The following is a 14393-nucleotide window of genomic DNA, read 5'->3' on the forward strand; positions in this document are numbered from 1 at the left end:
GAGAGACATACTCCTCTGACCCGGGACTTTAAGCCGTCTCCTTCCTGGACAGATTAAAGACCACAGAGTCCCGGAGCATCCTCCAGGGGAACACACATGCATATGTTTAAATATCTGCTCCCTTTGTTTTTAAAGGCTTCAGTTTGTTTGTTTTTTATCTTTTATATATTTTAATTTCCAAAGGTCCAGGAAAATCTGTGTGCTCAGTTTTACATTTTATAAAAACAAGGAAACAGTATAATCGTTAAGGGAAATGAGGGGGTGAGCTCTCATCAAGTGTTTACAATCCAACATTTAAAAAAGGATTTAAAAGGGAGAGCATCTTAAAGTTTAAGATAAAGAGGTAGAAATATCTCAGATAGGATCCTCTGGAGAGGGAGAGACACACTCCTCTGACCCGGGACTTTAAGTCGTCTCCTTCCTGGACAGATTAAAAACCACAGAGTCCCGGAGCATCCTCCAGAGGAACACACATGCATATGTTTACATATTTGACCCATCTGGGAAGTGTGCCTATGTTCCCACATTTCTAAGATATTTTTTAAATTAGGCCCTACATTCCCACATTTCCTTCTTCATAAATTTGTATCAGATTTTATCCCCCTTCTCCCAATTTGGTAGCCAATTACACCCAACCTATTAACCAGTAGCAATGGACTACAGATGGAAAGTAGCTTTTAGCTAAATCTGGTGCACCAATCTCCTTGTTTATTGCAAACATTTAATGTAAGTGCACATTGTCCTTTAAATAAACAAACTAAACTATGTAGCACAGAGGCCTCGCATTAACTGGCTTCAGATCAGTTGAAAGAGATGCAGCTACTGGACACAAACCATAGTTTGCAGTTCTAATTTTGATAAATGTCCTTGAACATCTGTGTACATATCTGTTCACTTTGATTTTAAGGGCTTGAGTTTCCATGTTTTTTATTATCTGTGATATATTTTGATTCCAAAAGTCCAGGAAAATCTGTGAGCTGTTTTACATTTTATAAAAACAAAGATATTAGAGAAGACGTAGAATAAACAGCGGGGGACATGACAGTCAAAAAATGAACAAGTGTAATACCGTGTTCATGTTCCTGTATTCTGCAGATTTGTTTGTTCCTCACAGATTTAGTGTAAGGAGATTTTTTTTGCAGAATAAGATCTTATCATTCCCTCTTTACCTCTCAGCTCTTCAGACACATTATGATTCTAATATTTCACCGAGCAGTTGAAGAAAGAGCGTCATGAAATAAATAAACAGGCACAGATCTGTGTTTCTGTTTTTACAGTTTTTAAAGTTTAAAATGTTAAAATACCACAAAACTCTCCTCACAGCCCTCAATCTGCAGAATATTCTATTCTCATCTCTTTCATCCGCACACACACACACACGCACACACACACACACACACACACACTCTGCAGTCTGTGGCGTCTAATGGTTCATAATGTGACAGATTTGCTCATGTGGTTTCTGCTTTTGACCTTTACTGCAAATCTGTCTCTCTCTTTCTTCATCTCTCTCTCTCTAACACCCCCCCCCCCCACACACACACACACACACTCTGTCACTTTGCACCAAAGACTGAAATAATCTTCGCTCTGAACCGAACAGCGACGACTCTGTTCCACATTTTAGATCCAAACTGATCCAGACCAGTCCCGATGGAACGACGTCACTCTCCTTATTTAGTGAAATTGCTGTAAAATCAAAAAAATTAATGTATCCGTGGGATTCTTAATCCCGTTCACGTGTTCGTCACAGGTGATTTCTGCCGCTTTGTGACTCTTTCAGCTCCTCTTTGATCAGGAAACGCGCGAGCAGAGAGCCCTGAAGCAGCAGAAAATGTTGGCAGGACGAGGCAGCCGGCAGCAGCAGCAGCAGCAGCAGAATAAAAGAGCAGGGATCTGTGAGAGAGAGTATGCAGGTGTGTGTAGTCCACAGAAACACAAAAAACAAAACCACAGACCCACAAACTGAGCGAGAAACAAAGAGCCAGAGGACGGATCGCAGAGCAGAGTCAGAACCTGATCTCAGAGTTTATGAGCCAGAGTTTATAGCTAACGCTTTCATTTAATGCTCAACAAACTCACTCAGATAAAAACCAACATGCTCCTTCATATGTCCCTGAACACACACACACACACACACACAGAGAGAGAGAGAGAGAGAGAGAGAGAGAGAGAGAGAGAGAGAGAGAGAGAGAGAGAGAGAGCTAACACCACACTGTGATGGGCTCCAGTTTAGCTCAAACATTATGAAACAAGGACTCAGGTTAAGTGAATAACGACGGCCTCAAAAACTCAGCAAACTCTTTGTTTTTCTATCATCATCAAGCAGGGATGCTAAGCTAAGCTATCAATTATCCTGATCAAACAAAGACTTAATGCGCAGTAAATAATCTGTTCAGAGGCTCTGAGCTCTGCAGCAGAGTTACTGTAACACGGAGACTCAGTCTGGACACACACACACACACACACACACACTCAGACTCAGACTGTGTGTCAGAGTGTGTGAAATGCCAACACACCAGAAATAGGACGAGAGAAGCCGGCTGTAGGACTATGAATGTTTCCTCAGAGTGAAGCAGCGGTGAACTTTGAACTCTGAGATCTCCTCTCATTCACAGTCTGTCTGATTGTACTTCATCATCACTTCCTCTGATATCACACACACACACACACACACACACACACACACACACACACACACACACACAGATGTTCGATCCCCGGTCGCTTGTTTCAGAGAAACGTTGAAAAAATGATGTCCCTGATAAAACTCCTCCGTCTCTTGCACCCTGTGATTTCACTCAACGGACGATGTCATCACGTCCTTACTGTGTTACCCCGGCAACACAAACACCTTTGTTACCTGTTGTGGTAATTAAACACCCCTGCTAAAAATACTAAGCATATCCTCAAACAAGAGTCACTTTTGCAGGTGTTTCCTTCCCAAAGAGACTCATGCAGATTATCATAAACTGATTACTATGGGATGCTCTTATTATTATCTTTGATCGTTCTGAATGAAAACAGGTATTATTTATTTATTCATTCATTTGTTTAAATAGATTTAAGCAGGAAAGCTTCACTGAAATTAAAGATCTCTTTTAAAAGAGTGTCCGGGCCGAGGTTAGCAGCAGTACGTTTTAACTATAGATCGGCAATGATTATCCAATATTCAAATATTCATTCACTTTGTAAAAAACGAAGAGTTACTTTGAATATTTTCTCATGTTAAAAGTAAAATTTTTCATCGTTTTAACTGTGCCTGGTTGTAATCATAGACTGTATATAAAATGGACATCATATCGCTTGGCTTGAAGTGAGGCCGCCACAAAAACTGCCCCCCCCTAGTGGCTGGCTGCAGTATAGGTCAAAATGTTTTATTATTTGACTGTTTTGTGTCTAAGGCCTCCTTTCTCTGATAATTTTCTTCTTTGTTAGTTATTAGATGTTAAAAAACGGGGTTTTAAATCTGGGTTTCCTTTGATTGACAGCTGCTGCAGAGAGAAATTCCATAGGACCTCGGGACGGTACATTGTAGGGCGGAGCTTGTTACTATGGAAACACACAAATTCCCTGCTGCGGAGACTCTGGCTGCAGAAAATGAAGAAGATGACAGCGTTCTGGAACGGGATATTTTGGCTTCAAAACCATACAATGGGAAAAGGCGGAGCCACGCTGTCCATTATATATACAGTCTATGATTGTAATACAGTATTCCCTCCAGATGGTGGCTATAGAGCGTGTTAAAGCTGTTTGCTAACCGCATTAAGTAACAGAAGAAGAAGAATGCTAACTGCATTAAATAGCAAAAGAAGAAGAAAACATCAGCGACAGTCGCTGTGATTTCTGAATCTGAATCTCCCACTACTACACACATATTTCCAGAGACTGAGCATGACTGTAAAAATGTAAACACACATGAAATGCTGCGTCACAGAAACACCGACATAAAGATCGAGACAGACTCTGTCAGTGCCCGCTACTAGCAGCACCTCGTCCTACTGCTGGTTAATGAGACTGCCACACAAACGGGCTGTTAATGGGACAAGTGTGTGTGTGTGTGTGTGGTGTGTGTGTGGGAGGGATTATTCGAATAATTGTCGAATAGATGCCAATGATTATCGAATAGTATTTTGGCTTGAAATGCCCATCCCTAGTTTTAACAAAGTCACAAACACGTCATTTCAAACACACTGGATCACATGACAGAACAGCATCAGTCATCTACAGCCCGATGCATCCTCCTTCAACCTGCTCTTAAAAACATTCAGAGACCAGCTCCTCAGACCCGTCCTCCTGCAGCAGAGTCAGAGCTGCAGAGGACCTGAAACTCTTACCACTCATTTCAAGATGCACTCTGGGGACAGAAAGCCAAAAATGGTCTGTGAACACGTCACAGAACAAAGACTGAAGCTTCCAGCGTATTTCACATTAATAAAGTTACATGAATAAGAGGACAGCAGGATCAGCATGGCCTCATCATAAAGACTTGCGACGGTGGACGATGCAGGACAACCAGCTTGAGTTATAGCAGTTGTTTTCCCCTGCAGGCTCTTAATCTGAGCATCTTTATTAACTGTATTTGTCTGATGATCATGTGACATCTCTTTCGGCTCCTCTGGTTCAGATCCGAGCTGCTCTCTAACTTTGATTTATACAGTTAACAAATCCATTCTGTGTTACACTCTGACCTGCTTGTTTATTTTCCAGAGCTTAAAGGAAGAATAAAAACAGCCTTTGCTCTCTGCATAAAGAGCTGTAATTTTAATTCACACAGTCTGGCCCGGATTGTAAAGAAAAGCTTTTAGGTTTTTCTGCTCCGACTGCTAAATTAGTGACCCTGAATATGTTAAAATCTGTGGAGGAATCTACTGAGACCTGGCTGTATGAGTAAACTCTGCTACAGGAGTGGTCTGCCTGTGCATTCATGGCTGTTCCCACTGAGCGTTTCTCTCATTCAATGGTTTTTATTTATTGTAATTATTGTCAACATTGTAGATTAATACTGAAATAAAAAAAATTAAATAATCTGGTTTAGCCATAATCTGGATTACAACAGTAGTCAAATAGGGCTATCCATTGTGTACTAACCCTACCTCTGAACAACACAACTGATGGTCTCAAACACATTAAGAAGGCAAGTCATTCTAAAAATGAACTCTTGACAAGGCTCATGTTCATTAGAAACCATTCCAGGAGACCACTTCATGAAGCAGACTGAGAGAATACCACAGTGGTAACACTACAGTGTTTCAAATAATTAAAATAAATACAGACCCTTGAATGAGAAGGTGTTTCCAAACTTTTGACTGGTAGTGTATGTTCACTGTGATTCTTAAATTGTATCAGAAACATTTAACTGCTGAATGGATCAAGATGTAAAAACACAGAGAGTATGATCTGCATCCTCAGAGGTCTGTGTTCAACCCCCAGTCTGAGCTGCAGGGCCTACGTACCGCTGCATACAGCACACACACAAAGTGTAAAAGTGCCGTCTCTGTGACGTCTCCAAACCCTGTTGTTAACATCACACAGCTCATCGAGTGAGAGGTTGTGTTTTCCACAAGAATAAATCACGTCTTTGCTAAATCCAGATTTAAACTACCACTAGAAAATCACATAATAATCATTTTGATTCCCTTTTAATTCATCAAAATCATGAAACATATCAAGTTTCTGACATGTTGACGTCACCACCTTATTTGAGATGTTTAAATTAGATTTTAAATGTGGACGTTAAAATCCTGGTGAATGCTCTCTGGGTTGTTTCTTCAGTTATTTGCCTCCACAAAGCCTGCACTCGCCGAAGCTCTTAACAGCAGTGTACGTTTAGAGCGTGGGCTCTGGCCTATATACTGTATATATACAGAGTTCTATCAACAGAGGCAGAGATGCCCGCAGTATGACTTTAATGAAAGTCCTGTTAGTTTAGCTCGATTGATGATGCTCTCATTTTAAATCAGTTATAACAGGATAATACAGAAATCATCCTCTGTGGACAAATCAGGGCCGCCCCCTGCAGGTCAGCACACCACTGTAACACTGCACTGTAGCATCACTCCACAAGAGAGACAGACACACACACATACACACACACACACACACACACACACACATACAGCACCATGGAGGTAGAAAGAGGCCTCAGCTCTCTGCAGATATCAGAGTCTGTATTTTTGATCACTGTAAACATTCATCCCTGAGTTTAACTCGTCTTCTTCAGCTGTTTGTGTTTAAATCACACATTTAAATCAGTCTTTTTATAGATCCTCAGGTATAAAAAGCGGACTGATCTTCTTTTGAAATGTGAGTGTTCACGTCAGGATCTGAACTCCGTCTGGCAGAGTTCACTATGAGTCCGTGGTCGGACTGAAAACCTCCCACAGCGGTGAGAATGAAGGATCAGTGGAGGTCCGACTCGGAGCTCGTTACAGCTCAGACCGAGTCTGTGGTGTCAGCTCGCTCTGTTCTGTTTACGGAGCTCACCCTGACCCGTACAGGGCCCTGACACTGACGGAGGGGTGGAGGGGGGGGCTCAGTTTGGCACGATGAGGCCCCGAGCAGACGTGATGACAGGCACCACAGAGAGAGCGGCTCTGAATGAAGACATAAAACCAGCATTCATAACTCAGCGGGGCCCCATTGTGAGGGCGCTGATGGTTCCTTCAGGACAGGCAGATTAAAAAAGAAAAGGATGGGTGTGGAGGAATGTGCTCAGAGTGGAGGGGGGGGTGCACGGAGTAACTGCCTGAATGAATGCATTAATTAAATTAATGAACGAATGAATTGCCTGTTTTGTTTTCTACGACCACAACCTATTTGGTCCGCTTCCCAGCTCTCCGGAGCGAGCGCTGCCTCATTAAAACGCCCCTCACGTCTACCCGAGTGGTCTCCAGCTCCGAGTTGCCGAGCTCGCGGAGAGCCGGGGCCTCCACAACACCGACACATATTTACACACAACAGCAGCGAGGCCGGCTCTCTGCACGCCAACATCCACCCTCTCGTGTCAGAGGAGACAGAAACAAATATAAAGAGACATGTTCCTGTCCGGGGCGAGCCGTCCGGAGCCTTTTATCTGCTTTGTTTTTTTTTTTTCATTTTGAGGTCGAGCAGCAAATCAAAACGCCACAGAGTCACCGGAGAGAAGCCAGGATGTAAAAGTAGAGCAGCATCAGCACAAACACTGATTGTTGGACACACTGAGAGGCCTCAGGTGACTCCAGCAGTGATGGATGTTATTAAAACCAGCTTTCATTTCCCAACAAACACAACGAGCCACAACTGAGCATGAAAGCTCCGTGCGCGTCTCAGCTCCTGATGCTCATCGTCAGATCCTGCAGGAGAGGCCTCGAGCTGCCCTCTCCAACCTGCAGACCGACCTGTCAGACACACTCAGCAGTTAGAGAGGCGGCTCAGCTCTTACCGGAGGAGTGGCCTCGGTTGGTGGCGTCATGGTCGCTGTCTCCCTGCTCGCTGTCGCCGTGGCCGCTGTCTTTGGAGCTGACCAGGTCGGCCTCCTGGAACGCCGAGCTGAAAGAGAAGGAAGCACAGATGATGTCACAGAGATACCAAGCATATTCATGTTTGGGATTGTTCTGGAGAGAAAAATCTGAATCCATCACACAGAAGAGTGGAGGGTTTACCTGTTGACACGTCTCGGCCGGTCCACCAGGTAGCTGAGCTCGGCTCGCTGGTGTTTGGTCTGAAAGAGAACGAGACGCTTTGAGAGTCGCTCCAGTGACACACGATGACACCAGAGAGAAAACAGACACACAGCTTCATGCTCGTGTCAGCTGTCCATCACACATGTCAGCCAGGATCTCTGTGTTTGGGGAGGTTTTCTGTCTCCCCCACAGGACGGGAGGCAGGGGGGGGAGGAGGGGAATGTTCACAGACATGTTACCAAGGTGCAGGATGAAGTAACAGCAGAGTCACACATCTCTGTCATACTGCAACTCAGCAACAATGTGAGGGGTATGCTTAATGTGAACAGACCCATCCCCCCGGGACTGTCTGTCATAAACACACACACACACACACACACACACACACACACACACACACACACATGGATGGATGCACACACCCACAGCAACCAGCAGCCTCTGAGCCGCCGTACATCGTCCTCCTACTCTCCTCTTATTCTGATTTTTTACATTTCAAAGACGGAGCAGAACATAAACATGCAATCTCTGCTGTCTGAGGCCGACCCCCCGAGGAGCTGCAGGAAACATGTCAGCACCGCTCGCCTCATCATTGTGTTTGCTTTTAAGCCCCCTCCCCTGCAGACGGCTGCAGCATTCTGTAGTCGACCTGCATGCCACTGAGCGGAGGGAGAAGAGTTTAGGGATGGAAATGGCTCCTGTATGAATGTAGGGATGTCTTTAAACCAGATCAAACAGGCAGGCTTCCAGGGTCTGAGGGGGGGCCCTAAGTATGATCAGGATTCAGACATGCTGAGGGTCTCTGGATGGAGGGAATTACACTGTAGGTACGAGAGGGACTCTTACCTCATTCGATAAAATGCTGCCGTTTGATATGATGTCAGGCTGCTGGTCTGTGTACCCTGTCACTATGGCCCCGCAGGGGTTGTGATCCGTGTCTGTGCTCCTAGACGGACTACACGGCTTTAGGAACATGAGGTCGGTTTTGGCAGACTCTGGAGTCAGACATACCTGGTAGCAATAGTTCTGGTTTTGGTGGTGGGAGCCGAAGCTCCCTGACTCCTCCACGGGGACCTGAGCTGTCCCAGCCCCGCTGACGTTACCCGCGCTCTGCACCAGCATGATATCCGACTTGCTGAGCTTTTTCTTGCGGGCGCGGCCCTGCCGGGAGCAGCAGGCGCTGCAGCTCAGGCAACAGTCACTAGTCAGGCAGGTGTAAATGTTCAGCTTCTTATCCTTCTGGCAGCGCACGGCCAGCACAATCATCACCAGCAGGAAGATGAAGGAGACAGAGCCCAGGGCGATGATGAGGATGAGGGTCAGGTCGAGGGTTCCCTCTTTGGCCTTGGCGGCGCCTCCTCGCTCCCCTCCGCCCCGGCCCTCTGCCACGCTGTCCACCAGCACCACCAGGACGCTGGCGCTGGAGGACAGGGGCGGCTGTCCATGGTCTCTCACCTCAATCAGAAGGTCGTACAGTTGGTGGGGGTCTCTCTTCACTGACACCCGCCTGGCAGTCCGCAGCTCACCTGTCCTCCAGTCCATCCTGAACATCCCGTTCTCATTGCCCCTCTGGATGCTGTATGACAGCCGGGCATTCTCTCCATCATCTGCATCCATGGCTACAATGCGGGTCACCAGGTAGCCTGGCTCAGCTGAGCGGGGCAGGGGCTCCTTGGCTGTGCCATTTTTCCCCAGGGGAGCCAGCACCAGGGGGGCGTTATCATTCTGGTCCACAATGATGACTTTGACTGTAGCGTTGGAGGAGAGCTCTGGGGTGCCCGAGTCTTTGGCCTGGACCATGAAGGTGAAGTCCTTCAGCTGCTCATAGTCAAAGGAGCGCAGGGCGTACAGGTAGCCCGTCTCCTCGTTGATGGACACGTAGGTCTTCACAGACATACCCTGGATGTCACACTCTAAGATGGAGTAGCTGATGAGAGAGTTGGGGCCCACGTCCGGGTCCAGGGCCGTCACTGCGTGTATGTACGCCCCTGGCACGTTGTTCTCTGTCACATACACATCATAGATGGGCTGAGTGAATGTGGGCGCATTGTCGTTTTCATCAGACACCTGGACCCGGATGGATTTACTGGCAGCCAGAGAAGGTGTCCCTTTATCCCGCGCGACCACCGTGACGGAGTAGGAGTCCGCCTGCTCCCGGTTTAACGGCCCGTCCGTCACGATGGTGAAATAGTTCCTGAAGGAGGTTTTTAATTTGAAAGGAACGTCTCCGAGGATTTCAACATGGACCTGTCCGTTCTCCTCTGCGTCCCGGTCCGTCACACTCAGCAGCGCAATTACGGTCCCCGGAGCCGCCTTCTCGCTCACGGACTCGGTGACGGTGCTGAAGGTAATCTCGGGCGCGTTGTCGTTAACGTCGCTGACTTTCACCAGCACTTTGCAGTGCGCAGGCACGGCGTTCGGACCCAGATCTTTGGCCTGGACAAAGATCTGGTAAAGGCTGCTCTCCTCAAAGTCCACCTCCCCGCGCACCTCGATGCGCCCGGTGCGCGGGTCTATGCTGAACAGATCCTTTACGCGGCTGGAGATGTGGTTGCTGAACGAGTAAACAATCTCCCCGTTTAATCCCTCATCCATGTCGGTGGCGTTCAGCTGGATGACCAGTGTGCCCACCGGCGCGTTCTCAGAGAGGCTCACTGTGTAGACCGGCTGGTCGAAGACCGGCACATTATCGTTCGAGTCCAGCACTTTCACCACCAGCAGCGCGGTGCCGGTTCGGGGAGGCTGACCGCCATCCACCGCGGTCAGCACGTACCTGTGCGCCGCCTGCTGCTCCCGGTCCAGGGGTTTCTCCAGCACCAGCTCCGCGAACTTGTTTCCGTCCGTTTGGGTCTGAACATCCAGGTAAAAGTAGTTGTTGGTGGTGATATCGTACGTGCGTAAAGCGTTAGAGCCCACGTCCGGGTCGAATGCGCTCTCCAAGGGGAAGCGGGTTCCCGGAAGGGCGCTCTCTGAGATCTCCACCGTGATGTCGGTCTCCGGGAAGCTGGGCGGGTTGTCGTTTATGTCCACCACCTCGATCTCCACCCGAAACAGCTCCAACGGGTTCTCCAGGAACACCTCCATATTAAGCTGACAGGTCGCGCTCTGTTTGCAGATCTGCTCCCGGTCGATCTTTTCGTTAACAAACAGGACTCCGTTCTCCAGGTTCACCTCCAGGTATGGTGTCCGAGAGCTGGGCACCACCTGGAAGCGGCGTGAGGCCAGTTTGGTAAGGTCCAGTCCCAGGTCCTCGGCGATATTCCCCACCAAGGTGCCATGGTCTGCCTCCTCCGGCACAGAGTAGCGAATCTGAGAGAGCACTCCATCCGCGATGCACAGCGCGAGCAAAAGCACAATCATCGCCGGAAAAAGAAGTGCACTTGGGTAAAAAAGATTTTAAGTTATTATCCTCTGTTCACGCACAAAATGTCAATTTCCATCACCCATTTCAGTCAGCAGGCAAAAGTCTCCAAAATGCGTAAAAGTCTCCAAAAAATACGCAAGGCGTCCGGAGGAATCTGTCCCATTAAAACAGAAACAATGTGATATTGTGAAGAAGTTTGAATCGAGCTGAATATGTTTTCCTCTCTTAGCTCCGCTCTGTGTTCAGATGCGTCCCGGAGAAGCTGCTGCGCACATTCCTCTGAGGCGCAGCGCCGCCGGAGTGATGAAAGCAGCCCGGTGAAGAGTTGGAAAAACGGAAATCATAATCCATATAAGAGAAAAAACAGCTTCATGCTCTGTCAGTGCTGCTCCTGATCTCACATTCACTCTTGTCCTGGTAGTTTGAACGTGTCTCCTCCCGGCGTCCTGCTCCCTCTCTGCGCTCTCCTCCACTCCACACTGACGCTCCAAACTCAACTGTTTGCTTTTTTCCCGCATCGCACCTCCCCTTCGCAGCCCCCGCGGCTGTAAATCAAGCTGAGAGCTCTCTTCTGATTGGATGGCGGGGTTGCCTGTCACTGTCCGCTCGGCCCCTGTCTCTCTCACCGCCTCTCTGAGTCTCTCTCTCTCCCCCCTGTGAGCCCGGACGCACCAGAGCAGAGGGAGAAATGGACATTTATGACGTTAACCCCTCAGCTGCTGCAGCCTGATCACACTGCACACCTGTAAAAGGCATCATGTAATGAACCAACGTGTGATTAAAGTTAGGAGGTTGGGGTTTTGGATCTTGTTGACTCGATGCCGGGTCGCGTGGGCCTCGGGACCGGCTTGGCGAACCGGGTTAATACATGCAAATGTTGTGATATGTATGCAGGAATCATTCGCTGCTCTTAAGGCTGTGCGCTATAATTACAGCCAGCAGAAGTAACGTTATTAACTCTCCTGCAGACACACACACACACACACACGCACACTCACACTTGAAGACACACAGGCAGCGGCTCAGTCACATCCGCGGACCGCATACGACCCCTAGCGGCAGAGAGGGAAACCAGAATCAGGTTTACATGAAGAACCAAAATCATCTTTAAAGTGATGTTTAACACAAGTGACTGGTTACTCAAATAACTGGAGTGTCATTTCAAGTGTGCACGGTTTGATGCACCAAATCAGATCGATCGGACTTTCCTGAGACCTATGGATTCTTCTCATGACCCCCCAAAATACACTGAATAAAGATGTGTACAGAGGGACTAACTCATGAGACAGTCTGTTTATAAGAATTATTCCACGGTGACCACAAACTAAACTCCGCGGACCTGCAGGACCCCTGTGGGGCTCCCTTCCTTCATCAATAAATAAGACTGAAATGTAACTTCCATGTATGTACATTTGTATCTTGAGGAGGAAAAATGTGACAAAAAGATGTAAGAAATGTCCACTAATAGATTTATTTCACTTACTTCTAGAGACAGAATGTTGTTGGTTTTTTTCTATCATTTTACACCCCATCCTGACATCAGTTTTGGCTCATTTGTCCTGATTTAGTGCAGAGGTTCCCAAACTTTTCAGCCTGCGACCCCAAATATATAGGTGCCAAAGACTTGAGATCCCCACTGTCCCTCAATGTGATTTAATGTGGCTTCATTTAGCTGGTCTGCAGAAAATGACCCTACCTATATGAACATGTGTCTGTGTTTCCTGTGCTGTTATGAATTAACCTGCTGCCACTGATGCTTTTGATAATTAACTGTTCACTAACACTAAACTTAGGAGTCATCTGGAAACAAAGAAAGGCAGAAAACTCATTATATTTTCTATTTTCAAGGTTTTATTTCAAGTTTAGCTACTATTTTTGTTGATATTGTTTACTATAATGTAAAAAATGTACTATTTTCAGAAAAAAAAAAACTTTCTGGAGGACATCTCACGACCCCTCATTGGGTCCCGACCCACACGTTCGGAACCCCTGATTTAGGGATGAGTCTGATTCTAGTTGCAGAATTGTTACACTGAAAACATCTCATAAAAAGTAGAGGAAATAATTCAGTGTTGTGTTTCTAGCAGCAACAAAGACAGTGCAGAATAATAAACACCGTTATTAAAAACACCAGACCCTCCTGTTTGAAAGCCCTGTGAAATGAAACTGCAGCATGATGGGTTTAAAAACTGATCACAGCATTAAAGGACAAGGACACGTTTTAAATATATGAATATGAAATGTGTAGAGGAGCGCCGAATGTGAAAACAGAAACATGCCTGTGCTTGTGTTTTCATATTTCACCAGTGAAGCTTCACTCGGGGTGGACGCCTGATCTGTGAGAGACACCAAACACCTGAAACAGTCCTCAAAGCAACCGGAGAGACGAGAGCACGGCGGAACAGAGACGTTCAACAAACACAGGCGCAGCTGTGGTCCAGTGGTAAAGCGAACTCGTCTCTCAATCGGAACTTGGGGGGGTTCGATCCCACGTTCCGAAGTGTCCCCGGTGCTGTGCCATGGGTGTGAGGATGGGAGAAATGTTTTGTGCGATCACATTTTTATTGTTTTCAAAGATATGCAGCCCAATGAAACATGAGCTGTATGAGATAGGACAAGGCATATCATAGAGCAAAACACAGAAACAATAAATAAAAGAAGGTATGGCGACACCCACCTCACCTCTATTAAATAGTTCTCCATGTGATCAATAGGGAATATGTATTCCAAGTGATAAAGGAAGTAAATGGTGATAATAACAACATTTATAATATGAATATAAATAAAAGGAACAACAACAAAAGGAAAGGAAATGGCTGTGAAGTACCGTGATAATGCTCAGTGACTCATAAGGTTACACATATTCTTGGATTTTATAGATGTTGACCAGGATGAGATAGTGCTTCCAGATTAGGGTTGCAGAGGGGGGTGGGAAATTTCCGGTAAATTTCCAGAAAGTTTCCAGTAAATTTCCATGGGAAGTTAAGCTGAGGAATTTTGGAAATATTCCAGATTGTAAATTTTCCATTGGAATAATGGGATTTAATGGGAATTAACTGGGAATTGAGGGTAATTTAATGAAGAGGTATCATATCCAAGCATAAATATTTGTTTTGTTATAAGCAGACATCCATCCAAAATAGAAATCATGTGTGCATGTGATGGAGGAATGCACAGTGCATGTAGGGGGCGTGGTCTCAATAGCCCTGCAGTAAGCAGTGTGCTATGTGCATGTGATTGATTAATAGCAGATATTCAACTGTACTTGCATGAAATCTGTTGGTTTTAGTATTAATTTAGGATTATGGAAAATATATTTTCCCCTATATTTATATTTAAGTATGAAGAGCCAACCTTCAGTTCAG

At 46.3% G+C, this 14393-nt stretch overlaps 1 protein-coding gene across 6 annotated transcripts in view; it reads right to left on the reverse strand.

The window, feature by feature from the left end:
- pcdh10b (protocadherin 10b) overlaps positions 1-11527 on the reverse strand; it is a 29793-nt gene extending 18266 nt beyond the window's left edge. For 3 of the 6 annotated variants that reach the window (XM_034689234.1, XM_034689232.1, XM_034689230.1), the window contains exons 1-3: positions 8676-11509; positions 7644-7702; positions 7424-7530 (exon numbers count right to left, since the gene is read on the reverse strand). In XM_034689234.1, coding sequence (XP_034545125.1) covers positions 7424-7530; positions 7644-7702; positions 8676-11024 — 2515 coding nt within the window. In that variant the 5' untranslated portion in view covers positions 11025-11509. Of the gene's footprint in view, positions 1-7423; positions 7531-7643; positions 7703-8510 lie in introns of all 6 variants that reach the window. The other 3 variants (XM_034689231.1, XM_034689229.1, XM_034689233.1) reach the window with 3 other exon arrangements.
- Between the last annotated feature and the right edge of the window lie 2866 nt (positions 11528-14393).

This window comes from Notolabrus celidotus, chromosome 8 (assembly GCF_009762535.1).
Source record: "Notolabrus celidotus isolate fNotCel1 chromosome 8, fNotCel1.pri, whole genome shotgun sequence".
Classification (NCBI taxonomy): domain Eukaryota; kingdom Metazoa; phylum Chordata; class Actinopteri; order Labriformes; family Labridae; genus Notolabrus; species Notolabrus celidotus.